Source organism: Marmota marmota, unplaced genomic scaffold, assembly GCF_001458135.2.
Source record: "Marmota marmota marmota unplaced genomic scaffold, marMar, whole genome shotgun sequence".
In the NCBI taxonomy this organism is placed as follows: Eukaryota; Metazoa; Chordata; class Mammalia; order Rodentia; family Sciuridae; genus Marmota; species Marmota marmota.
In genome coordinates this window covers 11,178,507-11,196,206 of record NW_026000211.1, presented here as the reverse complement: position 1 = coordinate 11,196,206, position 17,700 = coordinate 11,178,507, and the positions used below count along the sequence as shown (strand labels likewise).

Below are 17,700 nucleotides of genomic sequence, written 5' to 3'. Positions count from 1 at the left end.
AAGTGGGGTGGTAGGGAATGCTAGAACTGCTGCAGGGGAATCTGATTTTGCATTCAAATAATGTGATAGGGAAGTCCTCACCCAGATGATGACCCTTGAGCATTGTCCCAGGAGCTTGAAAGCTTCTAGGAAAGGAGGGAACCTGAAGAGCTGAGTTGGCAGAATACAACAGTCACTAGTATGGCAATATGTAAAAACGTGGATGTGTAACCGATGTGATTCTGCAATCTGTATACAGGGTAAAAATGGGAGTTCATAACCCACTTGAATCAAATGTATGAAATATGATATGTCAAGAACTTTGTGATGTTTTGAACAACCAATAAGAAAAAAAAAAAAAGAGAGCTGAGTTGGAGGAGAAAAGCCAAACTGAGCTCCAAGGCCCAATCAAGAAGGGCCTTACTGCTACTGTGGGGACTTTGGCCTTGACTCTGGATGAGGAAGTATTTGTAGGCTTTTGAGCAAAGGAACATCTGTGAGGATGGTTCTGCTACTCTCCTTATTCTCATTGTTCTTGCAGAGGAAACATTTCACTTTCAGGCATTTTGACAGTATTTTAAAGAGAATACAGAAAGGGATTTATCTTTGCCTCCATTATCTTTTGTTAGTGCTCCTCCTTGTTATTATGAGTTGAGTCAGAATAATACCTTTCTTATTTTGTTATTTTAGTTTGGTCAGTCTGCTGACAAAGCCCTACATAGTGAGTGGCTTTAATTACAGAAATTCATGTTCTCATGGTTCTGGAGACTAGAAGTCTGAGATTAAGGTATTAGTTCCTTCTGAGGACCAGGAGTGAAGGATAGGTTCCAGACCTTTCTCCATGACTTCTACAGTACTTTCCCTTTTTCATGGTGTTAGTTACATTTAACTGTGATCCAAAAAATATTAAATGGGAACTTCCAGAAATAAACAATTTATAAGTTTTAAATTGTACACTGTTTTAAGTAGCTCGATGAAACCTCAAACCATTGTTTCATCCTACCTAGGATGTACTTTGTATCCACACTGTGTATGCTACCCCACCCATTAGTCACTTAGTAGACATCTTATCAGATTGACTATGTATGTGTTCCAGTAACCCATATTTAACTTAATAATGTCCCCAAATTCAAGAGTAGTGATGCTGATACCGGCAGTTTTATTATAGTATATCGTTACAGTTGGTCTATTTTATTATTGTCATTGTTAATATCTGCCTAGTTTATAAATTAAACTTTATCAAGTTATATATGCATAGGAAAAGCAGAGTACGTATGTATGTACATATAAATCATATATTACATTAAATATATTTATAAACCATATATCATAATTATATAGTATATAATTATATAATATATAACATTATAATTATATAACCTATTATATAATTATTACAATTATTGAATATTTTATTATGTAATAATATATCATTATATAATTTTATATATATATATATATATATATATATATATATATATATATATATNGTGGGGTGGGGTGGGTGGTGCTGCAAACTTACTTGGTCCCCTAATAGTACTTCATTTAGGGATCAGTGAGTCACCTTTACTCTTTCTAGAGTAAAGGTGATCAACTAACTCATCTTTTCTGTGAGCAAGAAAATTACACGATGTGTAAGGGGGAAAGATTCCTACAGAAGACTTATAAATATAGGATTGGAGATGTAGCTCAGTGGTAGAGTACTTACCTAGAGTGCATTGAAAGAAAAGCAAGAACTTGGGAGACGAGCGAGCAATAAATGAAAGACAGAGACCAGGCAGAGATACACACTGAGAGTTTGTCAGAGCTGACAAATAAAGGCACATCCTTCCCTAGAAGAGAGAGGCAGGACAGGCTTGAATTTTGGGGCTTTTATGGGCCAAGCTCAGGGATCAGAGCCTGCGGGTCCTAATGCAGGAGGCAGAAGGGTGGGGTTGGTATGAGGGAGTGGTGAGCCTTTTCTGAAAAGGTCCTTGGACGGGAAAATGGCGGCTGTCACTTAAGATAGCCACCCAGATGCTAAGCAAGGACCTTACATGCATGAGGCCCAGAGTTCAATTCCCAGTACTGAAACTTTAAAAGAGAAAACTTATGAATACTAAACAATTTTAAATAATGAGTCTTAGAAATTATATTTTGCACACAAAATTTTCTTGCTTCTGACTGTATTCAAATCTGGGGCCCAGTGTATTATTGACTGACACCTGAATTTTACCCCCTAGAGTTAGGGTTAGTTGCTTATTGGTCATGGAATTTGGGAAGTCAAGCTAATTTCAATGAATTTTTTTTCAATCTTCATCTTCGTGACTTTTGGCAGCATTTGACATTGTTGACTAGTTCTTTTCACTTACCCTACTTAATATATATTTTCATGCTGAAGTCATAGTGATTTTTAAAAAAATCAAGGTCCTACTTACTCTGGCCTGTGTCCTTATACTAATTTCCACTTCCTGCCATCCCCCCACCCCACTCCCACACTTCAGCTACATGAATTATTCTTGTTCCTAAGCTCACATTGATTCCTCCTGTCTCAATAGTTTTTGCATGCTCTCTTTCTTCTTGAAATGCTACCTTTCTCTCAGTCTCTTTCTGCCTGGGTAACTCCTACTTATCCTTTGTATTTAATATCTAAAATCTCTTTCTCCTCTGATTACAACCCTACCTCCCCTGATTGCAGGTAGAAGAGAGCACTCTTGAGTTCTCTTAGGATATCTCATGTCAGTAGAGAATTACTCTGAAGGATAGCTTAATCACTACAAGTGGGTTTTCAGTTATTTGGAAAACATTTTCCGAGTGCCTTTGTGGATTAGGTACAGCAGTGCAATGAATAAAACTCTCTCTGACTTAAAGGAGCTCATAGTCTTATGAGGAGACTGGTAGACACATACAACAGGATGATGTTGTTTGATAAATGCAGGGAAAATTGCTTGTTCAGGATACATAATGGCACAGAAATGTAGAGTGGTCAACCTTATCTGGAATACAGGCCAAGAGTAACACTGGGTTGAGTCCTAAAGTTTGAATGGCTTTCATTCCAATTTGGATTTGTCTCATAGATACGGGTCGATAGTACCCCATGAAAAAGTGAGTTAGGAAATAACCTCATATAAGGTAAGAGGCAGGATAAGTAAACAGGGGCCTATTGCAAAGGGTCCTGAAACTAAACTTAGAAGTTTAGACTTGTATCTGTAGAGCAGTGGTTCCATATGTGTCAGACTCATTTGGAGGGTTTGCTTAAAAGCAGATTCCTCAGCCATTTTCCATAGTTTCTGATTGTGCTGATCTATGTGGGCCTGAGGGGTTTGCACTGCTCCCAGGCTCCCTGGTGAGGCTGATGCTGCTTATCCAGGAACCACACTTTGAAAACCATTAGTGCAAATGACACAGAACCATTGTTGTATTTATATTTGCATTTAGTGCACAACTTTATAGCTTTATATTTACAACTAGACAGAAGGTCAGAGCGGTTCCAAAATAGTCTGTTAAAATAAGCTACCTAATAAGCTACCCAAGTGTAGGAATTCTAGTACTAGTGAGACATATAAAGTTTCACCTATAGTTTAATGCAAATAAGCCCACCATAGCAGCTGCCTTGTTTAAAGCTTTCTACTGTGCTGTTCTGAATCCTGTAGTGTTATCAAGAATAGTTAAGGCAATTCAAGAGTAACACTCATTCAGCTGACTAAAGCCAAGGACATGAAGTTGATTTGAGTATGCCGGAAATCTCTGTAGTATATACTTAAGAGTGATAGATTCAATATAGACTCGAAGGTTTTTGCCTTTTTATTCATTTGGTAAAATTGATAAAATACTGTCTTATCCAAGTATAACTAAATGGTTATAGAATTGATCAAGTAGAACTTAGAAAACAATAGACTATATGGAATACGTATATACACATGTGTAAACACACATACACTGTTATTTTCTGTAATAATTCCATTAGGAATTATTTTTAAATCATATTATATGGTTTCATTATCCAGTCTAGAGTTTAAAGGTGTCACTGCCTGAGAGAAGGGAGCTAACCTGTGGGTTCTAGTAGATTTTCAGGGTCTTCTCTAATGCTTTGATATTATTGAATTTTTTAGCATTTCAATGTAGTAATTCAAGCAGTTGCTAATTTATAAATGACCTAAACTTACAAGATCTGCTGTGATTTGAGTATTTATGTCTTCTAAATACTCAATGTTGAAACCTGATCACCAAGGTGATGGTATTTGAAGATGGTATTTGAAGATGGAGTCTTTGAAGGGGAATTAGTACCCTTACAAGCCTGAGAGCGTTGCCATGTCCCTTGCACCATGTGAAAACATGTCAAGAAGACACCACCTCTAATGACAATTAATTTTGGATTTTACAGCTTCCAGAATGACAAATTTCTATTGTTTTTCAATATATCTGTTTATGGTGTTTTTTAATGGAGGCATGAATGGATTAAGATGAGACCATGGGCTATTTCCCTGCTATTGTGATAGGGACTCTTGCTGTGGTTTCTCTCTGCCCAGTCCTCACACTGTGAGTACAACAGCTTCTCAGCCTGTATGTCACTACCTAGCTCCCCTCTCTTCTCTTCCTTAAAACACTAAGGGCTCAGGTACTTCCATTACATTCATTATAGTCTATGATTTTTTTATAGTCAACTCTACTCCTACTCTCTCCCCCTAGAAAACTATAATCCTCACATTTTCTAGCACCTACATTTTATAAAACAAAGATCAAGTCCAGATATGTTAAACAATTTACCTCCTTCGAACATAGAACTAGTTAGTCACACACCTAATTCAGAACTTTAACTCAGGTCTCCTGAGTTAAAGTCCTGGACTCTTTCCACTGCACTACTCATTTCCATGGGTAGATGTTATGAGAGTCACGCCCAACACTTAAAAATGATATAGATCCGATCTGTGTTTCAAGGGTGTCTATCAAATCCATTCACCTCACAGTACTAATTTGAATAAGGGGTTCTGAATGTAATGTGTGAATTTAATTGATATGATATAATTACCTGTTAAATGTAAACGTATTTCAGGGCCTTAAACCAAAGGAAATGTGAGAAGTCCCAGCACTTGAGACATCAGAGGAAGGAAGTAGAAGGCAGGCTGCAGGCGTACTCTGACTAGACCACTCAAGATCTGTGAGGTCTCTGTAGTCTTTTCCCCTGTCAAGTGAGAGGTTCCACCATCAACTCCTGATGATTTCTGCTTATTTCTCAAGTATGCTCTCCATAGAGTAGAGTGACACTTTAGACTGGAATTCCAGGTGTTTGATGTAATAAGGTACCCCCCCCCACACCTTTTTTTAAAGCACATACTAGCCTCAAATTGAAAAGCAAGGTCAATATTTTTTGAGTTTCTGGGGAGTTTTGAGATGATTTTCAGATAATTTTGAAGAAGTTTGTTACAGTAAAACTATTGAGAATTGTTGCCAGCTTCCTGTTAGGAAATCAAGTACCATTAACTCATTTTGAAACTTGACTAAATCCCTTTGAGAACACATACCTGTTATGGGGTGTCTCTCTAGAACTCCTGTATTAAAGATAAAATGATTAGATTATGAAATTAGTTCATCCATCCTAGTTTGAATAGACTGTCTGGGTGGTAACTATGGACAGCTGGGGCATGGCTTGAGATGGGTCACTGGAGGTATGCCCTAGAAGGGTGCATAGTCCCTGTGGCCCCATCCCTTTTCTTTCTCTCCCTGCTTCCTGACTGCCATGAATGAAGTTACATTCCTTCACCCCACCCTTCCACCATGATGTTCTTTTGCCTCACCTTGGCCCTACAGCAATGGAGTCAGCCCATCATGAACTAAATCTCTGAAACTGTGAACCCAAAATGAACTTCTCTAAGTTGTTCTTGTTGGTTATTTTGGTCATAGTGACAAAAAGCTGACTAATAAATCTTCCATCAAGAGGATTTGGTAAAACTTCTACTTAAATGTACAAGAAGATTCAAAGGCTGTTTGGTCTGTTAGAATGCATATGGGTTAAGGAATGTAGCCCAGCATTTCTTATTGAGGAAGTCCCTGTTCCTTTCCTTGATTGCCTGGGGACTGTGAGAAAATGTGTGGATTCTGCAGAGAAGGAAAGAGGACCTGTGTTGAGTAGTCAGGGGTAGGGGAGGCATATGCAGCCTTGTCCTCTGTGTGGTCACAGAAGTTGTGCTCTCTATTAGTATTTCTTGCTGGGACCTGGTAGGGGTTGGGGTGAGTTTTGCTCCCATTTAACAGTGTCTGGAGTCATTTTGGGTGGTCATCTCTGGGAGAAGGGATGCTACTGGCATCTAGTGGTGGAGGCCAGGGATGCTCCTTAATATTCTTCAGTATACAGTACAGCCCTCCACAACAATTACCGGGCCTCAAATACCCACAAGATTGAGAAACCCTGCGGTGAGTTCTCTTTTAAACTCTTCAATCTGCTGAGAATGCTATTATTAATATGCTTGGGAATACTATGACAGAAGAATAATTTTCTCTTGACTTTTTTTATACCTGAAAAATGTAGAGGTGCCCTTTTCATCCAGTTATAATCATGTTGTTAATAGAGTCATCAGTTTGTACTGTAAGTTACTTTACTCTGTGTTGCCTCATGAGAAATAGCACCTAACAGTTGTCCTTTGGTATTTTATTCAAGGCACTTCACTTACTTAACAAAGAACCATAAATCTTCATAGGCAGAAGATTTATAGCAAAAAGCATTTCTAAGATGTTGTTCGTAAGTCTGATGTAGTGTCATGGCCAGAACAGTTCACCTAATGTCTAATATAATTGTCTTTTTCAGCACATTAACCCATTTGTTTTTGCTGTGTTCTCAATAGAATCTAGACTATCTAGGAGGGGGAAAAGTAAAACTATTTAATTAATTGCTTTAGAATATTGTATCACTTGATTTCATCTTGGCACCAATTTAAAGAGCTGCCATCCGGTACTTCACTGGCCACTGTTTGTCATCTTTGCCTTCTTTTTCTAAGCTAGATTAAATGTTGTGTGATTAGCCCACTTTTAACAATGCACAGCGTTACTACTTTAGACTGCACAGAAACAGCCATATGAATCTGGCTTGAGCTGGGTCACAGCATGTTGTCGCACACCCGCTTGCCTATACTTTTCTTGACATGAATATTTCTTGGATGAATGGTTTCAGGGCCACAAAGGAGCGTATTCATCCGTGTTGCTGGATTTACAAGGATTTTTGCACGCCAGAAGCATGGGCTGCATGAGCTCCATGTTAGTCACTTTAGCTCTGATCGTAGCATTAGTTTTCTGAGGCAAAAATAAACAGAAGTGTCTAAGCAACAAGCTGCTACTGCATTTGTTAGCAACAAGCTTTGTGATCAGACAATGGCTTTGTATCACCCTTTAACAAACAGAGAGCATTCACGTGAGCAGGCTACGTTGAAGCCGAACACGAGAATATTCTTCTCAGCCTTGCAGCTGGGTTTTAAGAGAAGGTTTATTCTCTTTCATTCTTCCTTCTCTTTGGAATTTGCTTCTAGTTTTTGTTCTTTAGAATGGCTTTCAAGCTTTCGAGGGAGAAAAAGAATGTGGTAGTTGATAAATGTGTGCCATTTTCCTCCTAGACACGGCTCTCTTTGTATTAGCATGTTTTAACCCCAAATTAAGATTAAGTTTTAGGTTTGTTTTCTGAAAGGCAACATTTGCCCCTGAATTTCAGGGTACTCTAAATGTGGCATAAAATTTAAAGTTTAACTATAGGTTTAAAAAGTAAATATTTTTCTGAAAATGCATCCTCTAAACATACATTTCTTTAGGTATATCCACAAAGCATCTTAGCTTGCAATAGACTAGTTTGGAGCCAACTATATTTACCTTTATCCTCACATAAAGGGGACTCTGAAATAGTAATTTTCCTATGTTGAGATAAATGCTGAGTTTATCTCAACATAGGAAATAGCCAAACATAGGACAAGTTCAGAAACCATTATTGTAGTCCAATGAAAATACCTCCCTTGCACACATATGGAAAAATTCCATAATATCTGAAAGATCATCTTGAATGCCATAATCTATTGACCTGAAGTCTGTCTATGATCCTTTGTGATAAGTACTGGAAAAGCTGCTTCTGACAGATAAACATGTTTTATGATGTTTAAGTTTTTCTAATGACTGCTAAACTTGAGGAGGTCCTATTTTGTGCATTGGAAAATAGTGACTACTAAGTGGGATATGAGAGAGGTCATGATCATCCTCAGAATTTGAGGTCTCCAGTGTAAAAACATTTTGGATTGCACTCTGAGGGAAACCAAGAAATTCAATGCAGAACTTTGTCTTTTATTATTAGTAGCTCCAAATCTCCAAGTATATATATATTATGACTCATCTCCAGAGAGCCTGATCTGGACTGCCTACATAGGTAGTTACCATATCTAAGGAGGATATTTATATTTATCTAGTGGGTTTTTTTTAGGCCCTAAACATTACTAACAATCTCACTGAGTTTCTGAGGTAGGCATGCTCTTCTGCTCTCCGATCCCTCACCCTTTCACCCACCTCACTCTATGAAGATAACCTCACTCACTTGGAGAAAACAAAATCCTTGCAAAAGGAACTGTTTCAGCTTACAGCCACCCGTCTCCAAATTTCTTGTATCTTACATAGATTTGGTCTGCCTCCACGTTACTATCATGGATAAGGTGGCACTTTTCAAAAGCTAATCTAATTTCTAGATTCCATTCCCTATCTATGGCCCCTTTTTACTTTCAACTGGTTCCTTCTCATTAGCATTAAAACCAGCTCACTTGTCTCCCACTTTAAACAAACAAAAAATACTTTCCTTTACCCCAACCCAGCCTTCAGGTCGTACTTGCAAAGGCGGTCCATTCCCAATAAGGTAAGACTCAATGTTCAGTCATTTAAAATTAATTTTGTAGAGGCTGGGTATGGTGGTACACACTTGTAATCCTAGCTTCTAGCAAGTGTGAGACCAGGTTTGGCAGTTTAGCAAGACCCTGTCTCAAAATAAAACATAAAAAGGGTGGGGATGTAAATTAGTTGTAAAGTGCCCCAGTGTTCACACTCAGTATAATTAGTTATTTAATTTTGTAGGTTTGTTCTGTTTTGTTTAAGTTATATAATATTAACCTAAGGAAGAAAACCACATAGTTGTTTTTAAGTTAAGTTTTTAAAAATTCTTGCACAAGGCCACATAACTTGTAAATAACAGAGTCAGAATTTGACTCTTAACTCTAATTGCCAATCATACTGAAATTTTTCCACTGGATTTGGCGTGAGGTCACTGGTGATCTTAGCAAAAATATATTGTCAGTGGGTGGGGGATAGAGGAGCCATATGAGATTAGTTTAAAAAATAGGAGTTAAGAATTCTTCACCCTGAGCCCAGGATGGTGGCACATGCCTGTAATCCCAGCAATTTGGGAGGCTGAGGCAGGCGGATTGCAAGTTCAAGGCCCTAAGCAACTTAGTGAGACCCTGTCTCAAAATAAAAAAAAGAGCCGGGGATGTAACTCAGTGGTAAATCACCCCTGGGTCCATTCCCTAGTACAAAAAAATTAAATAAATACTTTACCCTATTTCCCTTCTTCACAGCCACAGTTCTAGAAAGAGCACAATGCCTGATACATAGTAAGTACTCAGCAAAATGTTAGCTATATTGTTATTGGCCCCTCAGTAAAATTTGACATATTTCATTCATCCACTCAGCAACTGTTTTATTTGAGTTCCTATTGGGAACTATTGGCACTTTTGGCACTGTTATAAGTGCTGGAGATACAGCAGTGTATAAACAGATAAAGTGCCTTCTTTTACACAGATGTACATGTAACCTGGCTTTTCAGCTTGTCTTCTCTTTTACCACTGAATGTACGGTTTATTTAGATTATATCCTGGGATCATTTTGTTTCTTCCTGGGTTGTTTAACCTACTCCCAAGATGTCAGTAACCATCGAAGAGCTGAACAATTGTGAACCCTAGACCTATTAGATAGATCAAAAGCCCTCAACCCAATTTTTCCTGTTCTAGTTATCATTTGTTGTATAATACACCACCCTAAAATACAGTTTCTTAAACAGCAGTCATTTATCTTGCTCATGCATCTGCACTTGGGCAGAGGCTGGGAAGAATGACTTCTGTGCTTCACATGGCATCAACTGGATTAAGACAATTTGCTTTCCAGGTAGTGTACTCCACATGATACCAAGTGAGTGCAGGATTTTGGCCAAGGTCTTGACCAGAGCTATGATCTAGGAAGCCTTGGTTCCTCTCCATGTAAATCTCTCCATTATCTGATTGTTCAGTTTTCTTCTGTTTGGAAGCCTTGGGGCAGGTGGATGATGTTCATGGTGGCTCACAGCTCCAAATCAGTAGCTTTAGACAAACTAGTCTTGGAATTTACAGTATCGCTTCTGCCGTAATCATAAGCCCATTCAAATTCAAGAAAGGAAACATATTCTCCTTCTTAGAGGGAGATTATCAGAAATGACATTGTAAAAAGAAAGTGAGACCGAAGATATTGTAGCTATCTTTGGGAAGTCTCTATCACATTGTCCAAAGTTGAATTAATAATTTTCTACATGCCTGATTTTTCTCCATTGTTCCCAGATCCATAATTGGCTCCACCACCAGCGTGACTGCTTATGTTAGAAACCTAGAAGCCATAACTAACACCTCTTTACCTCCTTTCTTTTCATTCCTCCGGAACCTATCTTCTACCTGTCCAGTGGATCACTGGATCTGTCATTCTCAAAATTTCCAGACCTTTCTGCTGCCACTGGCATGAACCTAATTTAGGCCATCACTTTGTCCCTCTGCAGTTTTGCTACAATGGTTTCCCAACTAGAACTTTCTCTTTTTTCCTCCTGCTTCCTTTGTTATCTTTTAAAATATAAATCCATCCATGGCATATCCCTGCTGAAAATCCACTAAAAGCTTCACTTTGGGGCTAACGAATAAAGTTCTTTCTCTGGCCCCAAAATATTTGCATCTTCTGGCTTGTACCTATTTCCAGTTCATTTTGGATCTCCCTTCCCTTTTGCATCTGCTATACAATAGGGTCTTGAAGTTTTTTTCTCTTTAGGGTTCTCATTTAACCCTTGCTGTTCTTCTTGACTGCCACACTGTATTCATATTCATGTTTGAATGTGATTTCTTTAAGGAAACCTGGGTTAGAATTCTCTTTTAAACAGTTCAGTGGTATCTGCTCATCTTTTTATAACCCACATTATACTTTTAATTGCTTGTATCATCTTTGGTTTTCTTCCTTCATAAACTCTATGTGGTCCAACAATTGGTCCTGAATCTCAAAAGCCAAAACAGTGCCTAACAGATACAGCATTCAATACAGACCTACAAATGAATATGTATGTATACACATCCATATCAAGATATTAAATATACATACAGTGATTTGTGAACTTTTACATACAGAGGTTTAATAAAAAATTTTTACATTTGGGTAAATTTGTCAGTGATATATTCAGGAACTACTGTTATTTGGGAATATAGATGTATTTATCATGAATCTATTCTATTACTTAATTTTGCTATTTTTCAAAATATAGAGTTGTTGTGTTCCCTCTTTTATACCTTGTCCTCTGACTGGGTTCTATTCATCACTTATATTCAAGGTAAGGAATCTGCTGCAATGAAAGCTGATCTCCTGAGGGCCAGGAATATGAAAAGGTACATTAACCAACTGACTGTGGCAAAGAAGCAGTGTGAAAAGAGGATCAGAATTCTGGGAGGTCCTGCCTATGACCAGCAAGAGGATGGGGCCTTGGATGAGGGGGAAGGGCCTCAAAACCAGAAGGTAGAACTTTTTAGTTTCTTATTTTGACCTTATAATTTTATTATAAACAATGATGTAACCACATATATAGTCTTTTAGCTTTTTAGTATTTCACTTAAGACATGTGTTCCATAATTACAGACTCACATACTTGTTTTTATGAGTAAAAGAACCCTGTTACTTGGTGTCCTTGACTTCTATCAACAGTAGAATGTAGGCATGGCAAGGGTGTGCATGTGTGCATATGTGCCATTGCATCTTTTCCCCTTGTTTTCCCCCAGTTTCAGAGAAGCATGTTTTTATTTGTAGGTTTCCAATCAAGTCGCTCACTCAGTTGGTTGAAATAACCACCTGTGAAGTAGAAAGCATCTTAAGCATTATTTTGCTTACTCCTTGCCACATGCTATGAAATTTGTACTCGATATCTTCATTTTCAAAAAAATAAAATGCTATATTTAAGTAACCTACCTAAGAACACATAGATAGAATGAGGCAGAATTAGATTAAAAACACAGATGTGATTGATTCACAAGTCTTAAGTGCTTTCTCTCTAAACCATAATGCCAATGACTTTTTGTATTACAAAACTCTGGATTGTGTTGCTACCAAGTCTTTAAATCACAGAGCCTAGGAACATGATGTAGCCCTACTTTAGTGTCTTATCCTAACTCTAAAGGACCAAGTTTGTCTTACAAGACCTGGAGCATGCTGGGATGGAAGGAAACCGTCAGTATACCCTGAGGAGTTTGGCTGTACCATCTGAGACCGGGACTGAAAGGCAAATGCCAAGATCCTTTTTTGTAAGCTATTGTTTAGTCACAAAGAAGCCAGCATCTATAAGCTTCTAACCTTCACCTGTTCTGATTTCTTGATCTTTCTTGCTCTTCTTTGACTTGGATCAGATACTTACTTGTCTGTCACATTCCCCTGCATCCCTATTCTAGTGATGTGCTTTGTACTTTTTCACTTGTTCCTGGACTAGTCTCCATTGGAGCCTGTTCAGGCAGGTTTCTGTCCCAGAATTCTGCAGTATCTTACACACATGGCACAAGTGCAGCTCCAAGGGACCCTTGTTTTATAGAGGAGTGCCCTGCCTATGAGAGATCTGTTAATTTTGCTATTGGCAATGGAAACTTTCTGAGATTTTGGATTTTGATCCAAAGTGAAAACTTCACATTTTGGTGAATGTAAGAGTAATTTGGTAGGCTGAATATTCTCCTTCTTCTTTCTTTCCCTCAGCTTTTGGTCTCCTAAATAAATATCTAGCCCCATTTGTCATAGATGAAGTCTTAATTTATGTCCTATTCATTCTTCATTAATCCATTCATTTAATTAACATTAATGAAGGCCCACATTCTCTCAGGCATAGTGCTAAATACTAGGATACAAAATGAGTAAGATAGAATCCCTGTTCTCAAAGAGGCTAAAGTAGGCCGGGTGTGGGGGCACATGCCTGTAAACCCAGCAGCTGGGGAGGCTGAGACAGGAGGATCGCAAGTTCAAAGCCAGCTACAGCAAAAGCAGGGCTCTAAGCAACTCAGTGAGACCCTATCTCTAAATAAAACACAAAACAGGGCTGGGGATGTGGCTCAGAGGTTGAGTGCCCCAGAATTCAATCCCTGGTACCAAAAAATAAGTAAATTAATAAAAAAGTCCAAAGTAATTATAAAACAAAATGAAAGTAATCTAGTAGAGAGAGTAGAAAATATTTGGGGTTTAGAAATTAGTGACAATACATATCTAACCTTTTCTAAAGAAAAGCCAACTTTCACATCAGTTTATTCATTTCATCCAAGTCCAGTCCAAAACGAATAATACTGAATGTAGTCTAGGACTCTGTATTTGAGTCTAAAAAGGTCCCCTGGCTTCATCTGTTGCTGGAGTTGTTAACCCCATCTTCTCTCTTCTGTAGCCAAAGTTGATGTGAGTTACTTTAAGCCTCTTTATAGTAGAGTTAGAATTTGTGCTTCAGAATTCTCTACTGGTAGGATTTACACAAAGTAAAGATATCTGTTGTGATGTCACAAAATTAGTAAACTGACTAAATACTAATGCCTTGAAATATATATGGAAACTGATTACTAATGGTCTGCACAAAATGAATGGCCATCTCCTTTAGTTAGGTACCAGAAGTTGTTAGAAAATGCCTTTCTCTTTCTACCCGCAAAACATATTAAGCAAGGGCTCATTGTTGGATAGAAGAGTTGAATGTACATTGACTTTAGAAATATCTTACTGGTAATAGTTGAGAAATTTGCCAACTGCCATGATGTTAATTTTAAGAATCTCAATATATGAGTTTTTACTTAACTTAAAATTTTTGAGTTCCACTTATTAGATATAAATTTTTACCACTAATTCAGGCTAAGGTTATGGCTAAATTAATCATTTCACCTAATTGAGTTTTATACATTGTTATGGAGGTCATCTGTTTTCTCACATTAGAGCCATCCATATTCAAGGTTGTTCTTTCCGTGTCTTCAGGTAGATTCCTTTTTCTGTTTCTGCGAATATACAGAATAGTAAACAAAGGAGTAGTAGAATTGAGTTTGGTATATTCAACAATGGAATTTTAGGGACCAATTAAAATGATGCTTACAAAAGATTTTTTAATGAGTGTGGTATTGTAAACAAAAAGTCAGTATATAAAATCACTTGTGTATTCCTCAGCTGTATAAAAATATGATGGAAAACAAAATTCTAAACCTTTAGACTCCAGCTTTTTGGTCTTTTTATACATTCTCTTCAATTTTTTCTATCACTGGCAACTATTGAGTTTTAGGCATAGAATATACTTTCTGTAGGGATTTTTATCTGTTTCTAGAACTGTACCTGATACCAAGTAGATGTCAAGTAAATCTTTGTTGAGTGAGTGAATGATTAATAGAAAATTGTATCTCTTGAATATATGCATTTTGAATATTCAGCAAGTTTTATTCCTTTTAAAATTTAGGAAGATGGTAGATGAGATATTTCAGTTTACGTTGGCTATGACCTTAAAAGTGCATTCTTCCCTAAATGTAGAAGTTAATCTGTTCGAAGTTAAAGCAAACTGGCATTTAAAATTTGATTTTAAAAATATTTTTCTTAAATTTCTATTATAGATTCTTCAGTTTGAAGAGATCTTGACCAATCCTTTGTACCGAGAGCACTTTCGATTATACATGGAAAGGATAGACAAAAGAGCTCTGATTAGTTTTTGGGAGTCTGTGGAACATTTAAAGAGTGCAAACAAGGTAGTATATATAGGCTCAAGGGATTTTTAATTCCTAGCTGATGAAAATTGCATGTTAGGCATGTTGTCTCTTTTCTCAACACAGCTGTAAGTATACATTAAAAGAATATTTTAAACTAAATATAATGTCATTATATCTCAGCCTGTTTTGACAAATAAAATTATATTTTGGAATGTGTAGTCATGGGGAAAAGAGATTCATAAGTGTCCTAAGAGATTAAATTGCTATTTAATAAATTTGGTCTTGTTCACCTCAGTCTCATAACCTTGCCATTTATTATAGCATAATACTCATTTTTCCTTTTTGTTCATTTTTATTCTTCACTTTATAATATGTATTTTTTCACAACTCTTCTTTAATTTCATTTAAAATTTGATTGAATAAACAAACATAAAGTACATTTGCGGTTATGTATGCCTCTGTCAATGAAGAAGCCAATGGTTAAACAGTGTTCTTTGTACTTGCAGGTTCTGAATAGATAATAAAAATTAGCTGGGCAAGGGGATATAGTCCTGGCTACTCAGGAGGCTGAGGTGGGAGAATAGCTTTAGTAATTGAGGCCAGCCTGGGCAACATAGCAAGACCCTATCTCAAAAAAAGAGAAAGAATAAATGTCTATACATTTTTAGTGTATATGTATGCATATGTCTACATACATACATAGCAATATGTTTATATACATGAAATATCAGTGTATAACATTTCCAGAGGTTTATTAATAGAAGCACAGAGAGCATTCTTGTGTATTGAATTGCTCATTTGCTTATGAATTTTGCTAGAACAGAATGCTAATTTAAAATACATTATAAATCACAAACTGCCTTGGTTAAGGAACTAAATACAGACTTACAGTATTTTTAAATTTTTGTCTTAGGAATATTTCTCATTGTTAAGTTACAAACCACAAATTACCTCATTTTACCCATTATTGTATTTGGCAACTTCATTGCTTTTTTTAATCAACACCTTTAGCTCCTCTCAAAAGAATACTGTAAAGAACAATCTAAAGAGTTTTCTTAAACAACTGACTATGTTTTCAAAATTCTCAAGAACATACAGTTTCCTCAAAATAGCCACATTTTCACCTAGCAGCTCATTACTATATGTATTTTATTTTCACTACTGTTGAGAACTTTACATACCATTCCTAGAGTTAATAAAGTATCTCTAGAAGAAGTGTAAATATTATGTCAATCAAAAGAGATGTTGGCATTTCTGAAGTAGGCCAGTGGTGACCCAAGTGTACTGTGTAAGACTAAGCTGATCAATATAAGGTTGATGACAATGTAATTATGCTGCATTAACATTTTGAAGAATATCTGTCTTCTTTTTTCAAAATGTACAACTACGATATTGATATATTTCTGGGATAAAAATTACTTATATTAGTGGGTGAGGACTTACAAGTATTCATTTTGATAAAAAGTCAGATGAATTTTCATCAATAATTTGTATCCCTATGGAATTGAGATTTATGGAAAGCTATCCATTGCAGAAAAAGAATTTCTAATTCTTGTGTTTCCTCCATTTCTGGCTTTTAAAAGAAATTACAGATGTTAATTGTTTGACATAAGGTGCTTATTTTAAGAAACCAGTAATTTTTTCAGGGCCTAACACTTATCCCTTAACTCTGAACATGGACACAGAAGTCTAAGCTCTGCAATGGTAACAGTATCAGGATACATCCCAAATATCTTCCTTCCAGCCTTAAAATGCAAACAATTCAGTGGAAAGTAATTTCTCTCAGAGATGATATTACTTACCCTTCTTGTTCTTCAACTCTTGTCTTTTCAGAATGAAATTCCACAATTAGTTGGTGAAATTTATCAGAATTTCTTTGTGGAAAGCAAAGACATATCTGTAGAAAAATCACTTTACAAAGAAATCCAGCAATGTCTTGTAGGAAATAAAGGTATTGAGGTGTTCTACAAAATCCAGGGAGATGTATATGAGACCTTAAAGGATAGATATTACCCTTCATTTATTGTCAGCGATTTGTATGAGAAATTGATGATAAAAGAGGAAGAAAAACATGTCTCAAAATTGATTTCCAACAAAGATGATATGGTGAGTCAAATTTAATTTTTGACTTCTTTTTCAGTGAATAAGCTTTAAATATTATTTCAGTGAATAAGCTTTAAATATTATTATATTTTGGGCACATATTAGAGGAGCTAAATTTGATGTACACTTCCATGTTTTAATATATAGGCTTTTAAGTAGAATAAGAAGTTCAATTAACTCGTTGCTTCTGATTTTGTACAATTCTTTCTTCCCTTTTCTGCTCTTCCAACCAATTTGCTGCCACTTATGAGTACTAAGTCAAAACCTTTGCCTGCCTTAGATACAACCCTAGTTTGACTCCTGAAAAATAAGAATAGACCATTTGTGGCTTAGGCCAGCTAAAGGAATCAGTAGAGCTATGTCTAGCCTCCAATTAGTGAGAAAAGGGTTGGCAGGGGCTGGGGGGGATGGATGAAAAGAAAAGGGATATGGAAGGAATTAAAGTAACTATTTTGGAGTTTTAAAAAATCAGATGAAATTAAAATGTTCTAAAGAAATCTTGGTAAGCCATAACTTAGGTCTAATTTTCTTATAGTGTCTACTCAGTCATTTTGGATAGCTTCAGGTAACGTCTCTCATTTACTAATGGTGACTACATCTTTAAGATTAGTACATAAAAAGATTATAATTTATCCTGGATTTTTTTTCTCTGCCCAGT

General features: G+C 36.6%; 1 protein-coding gene across 5 annotated transcripts in view; it reads left to right on the top strand.

Moving 5' to 3' along the window:
* Snx25 (sorting nexin 25) overlaps positions 1 to 17,700 on the top strand; it is a 130,448-nt gene that overhangs the window by 87,845 nt on the left and 24,903 nt on the right. For 4 of the 5 annotated variants that reach the window (XR_007343372.1, XM_048791887.1, XM_015486147.2 and 1 more), the window contains 4 exons: positions 9,546 to 9,581; positions 11,582 to 11,763; positions 14,847 to 14,978; positions 16,773 to 17,045. Coding sequence is in view for 4 of the 5 variants with exons in the window: in XM_048791887.1 (XP_048647844.1) it covers positions 9,546 to 9,581; positions 11,582 to 11,763; positions 14,847 to 14,978; positions 16,773 to 17,045 (623 nt within the window). In the remaining variant the exon portion in view is untranslated. The remainder of the gene's footprint in view (positions 1 to 9,545; positions 9,582 to 11,581; positions 11,764 to 14,846; positions 14,979 to 16,772; positions 17,046 to 17,700) is intronic. The other variant, XM_015486148.2, reaches the window with a different exon arrangement.